We start from the raw sequence: 2,863 nt of genomic DNA, 5'->3' as shown, positions 1-2,863 counted from the left end.
ATCTTTTATGTATTTTATACAGTGAGGGCCAACATTTATTAAGTGCTACTCCTGCCAAGCACTGTTTTAAATGCAACAGCCTGGGTGATAAGTATTACTATTATTACAGTTATTATTATTATTATTTTTTTTTGGGGGGGGTTGCAGATTTTTTGTGCATAAACAAGAAAAAACAAAATACTCCAAAGATGACTTTCCCTGCCTCCTACTTCCCAGTAATGACTGAGAAGGGGATAAGGCCTTAGCCCTGATCACCAGGGGTTTGGGAGAAGGGCCTGGCCAATCGCCTGGGTCTCTATTTATATATTTAAGTTCACAATGTTTCTCACGCTGACCAGCCTGAGGCCTGAGCTTCTAAAGGCCAACAGGCCTGTGGTCAGGTCTGGATCATTCTGCACCTTTCCTGGGAGGTGGGAGCACCCACGCTCTCCCCCATCTCCTTTTTCAGGCTCCTCTAGGGCCTAGGGCCTAGGACCTTTGTTGTATTCCCACAGTTGTAACAAAGTTCTCACCCATAATAAAGGTTGTGAATGTTCAGTGTCACGGAGGTGGGCTGGGGAGGGGGTTAATCAGATTCCTGGTCCGGCGGGGAGAGGGTCCACATTCTGTTCTTCCTTTGCTGACCCTGGGTCCGAGTGAGCTCCACTTCCACGTGATAGGGGTGTCACTCTGCCCAGGTGTTGCAGCCAGAGCCTGAGGGCAAACTTGGTCCCTGTGCTGACCCTCTCTTGGCTGTCGGCCGCGGCTGGGGTGGTCCGCAGCAGTGTGGACGTGGGCAAGGCCAGAGGTCGAGCTCCTCCATCCTCTCCTAGTTCCACTGCAGGGACAGAGGGTGGTAGGTCCTGGGGAAGATGTCTGGGTGTCTCTGCCCCATCCTCTGTGGCAGCCACTGCAGCTGCTACATCTGGTCCCAGCCACATAAAGGCGCTCACCTCTCCTGGGTTTGGTTGGATCCGGGCCTGCAGCTGCTGCTGTGACTCCTGGGAGATGACAAGTAGATAGAGAATGATGTGATGGTATCTGGGGAGACCCCAGCTCAGCCTAGGAGGGTAGGCAGACTCCCATAGCCCCAGAGGGACCCAAGAGAACTGGCCCCGGGGCAGCTGTAGTCCACTCTCCTCCCAAAGCTCTCGAAGCCCTCCATCCAACAGCTCTTCATCAAGTTCCACATGCCCACCTGGGGATACCCAGAGGTTGGGTGAAACGTTGAGGGTGCGTGTCCTTCGGGTCAACAAGACGGTCTGATCTCTGGACTGCAGAATGACTGCCACACCCAGATCCACACCTCGATTCGTGGGCAGCTCGGCCCCAGGAGCCCCGGGCTGCTGGTCCAGGGCAGCAAAAGGGCAGAAAGGGGGTCGCTGGAGCGGAAGCCTGGCCGACGCTCCTGGGAACGGCCTGTCCGAGAGGACGAGCTGTCCCCGCTTCAGGCCGCAGTGCGTGGGCCCCGGCCCAGCGCCCAGGAGGCCACACACACTCTGCGAGAAGCTCACGGGCTTGGGGCGCCCGGAGCGGAGCAGCAGCACCCGCGCCGCGGCCATAGCGCGCCCCCGGGGGCGGGGGACGGGGCCTACAGTTATTATTATTATTATTACTATGCCCATTTTGCAGACGGGAAAAATGAGATGCAGAAATTGAGTAAGTAGTAAAATTGGAATTTGAACCCACATTATGTGTCTCCAGAATCTGCTCACATAACCACTAACTATAGTGCTTTTTAATCATATATAGTCCAGGTTCATATGCACAAGAAAGGAAAAAATCAAACCATGTAGTAGAAAATTCTTTCTGAAGGTAATCTTGGAGACTCAGATTCTGAGCTCACAAAGCCAAAAGGGGTTGGTAGACCACTTCTTATGCTGCCTGTCACAATCCAAGATACCAGACGGTGGAGGGCAGCCTGCTACTCTAGCCTTACATCCCTGGATGCAATTGCCAGACATGCTCACAGAAAAGTGGAGCCTGCTCCAATGGGACTAAAGTGCTCTGGGGTGTTGTGTGTGGCGGGGAATAGAGGCAAGTGAGGTGTCAGACACCAGGGGACAAGATAAGTTAATGTTAGTGGATGTAAACTATGGAATTCTGTCCAGCATTTGGAAGTAAGGAATTTGATATAGGTATACCAACATGTATTTTAAAAGCATACTGTCAGTTGAAACAGTGAAAAACAGAACAAAGTCTCTAATCCCTCCATTACTAAAACATATTAAAAATAGGAACATAAAACAGCACAACGTATTTTACAGAAATATATATTCTTGGAGAATTAAGAAGGGGAAAGGATCAGGAATGAGAATCTAAAAAATAATAATAAAAAAGTAGAAGAACACAGTCTGGAAGTGACATGATCCACACTGAGAATGTGGATGGTTAAGTCGTTAAGTGTCATATCATTCATTCCTTCATTCATTCACTCAATCACCTAACAAATACAGTATTCATGGCCAAGGGGACAAGAGGCAGGTGGTGTGGGGGAATTGCAAAGGCCCTGGGATCAGGTAGACTGAGGTTCCAATCCCGTTTCCACACATATTTGCTGGATGGCGTTGGTTAACCCCTCTTAGGACTAAATTACCTAATTTGCAGATGGGAAATAACACCTAATCAATTCATAGGGTTGATGTGAATGTGTGCAAAGCTCCTTGCATGCCGTACTTGACCCAGAGTAGACACAGCAAGTCTGTATAAAACAGGAACTGCTTACCCTGCTGCACTGGTGATGGAAACAAAAAGTCCCTGAGGGCTCTTGGAGGAGAGAACCTTAGACAAATCAGTGTCCAAAAAAGTTTAATGATCAAAATTAGTGCTACAAAGGTATAGAGTGATATGAGGTCACTTAAAAAGCTCTGAAATTATCCTGGGG

At 49.4% G+C, this 2,863-nt stretch overlaps 1 protein-coding gene across 1 annotated transcript; it reads right to left on the bottom strand.

Annotated features, from left to right (window-relative positions):
• Window positions 1–542: 542 nt before the first annotated feature.
• On the bottom strand, window positions 543–1,541 carry LOC105086976 (nucleoside diphosphate-linked moiety X motif 17). Its single transcript, XM_031439084.2, has one exon. The coding sequence runs from the start codon at window positions 1,539–1,541 to the stop codon at window positions 570–572; it is 972 nt and encodes a 323-aa protein (XP_031294944.1). The 3' UTR covers window positions 543–569.
• Window positions 1,542–2,863: the final 1,322 nt, after the last annotated feature.

The sequence above is a fragment of the Camelus dromedarius genome, chromosome 32 (genome assembly GCF_036321535.1).
Source record: "Camelus dromedarius isolate mCamDro1 chromosome 32, mCamDro1.pat, whole genome shotgun sequence".
Lineage (NCBI taxonomy): Eukaryota > Metazoa > Chordata > Mammalia > Artiodactyla > Camelidae > Camelus > Camelus dromedarius.
The sequence above is the reverse complement of the archived record's forward strand: the minus strand, read 5'-3'. Positions and strand labels throughout refer to the sequence as shown.

Excerpts from the sequence above, each read along its gene's own strand:
- LOC105086976 (XM_031439084.2), bottom strand. The coding sequence starts at position 1,541 with ATGGCCGCGGCGCGGGTGCTGCTGCTCCGCTCCGGGCGCCCCAAGCCC.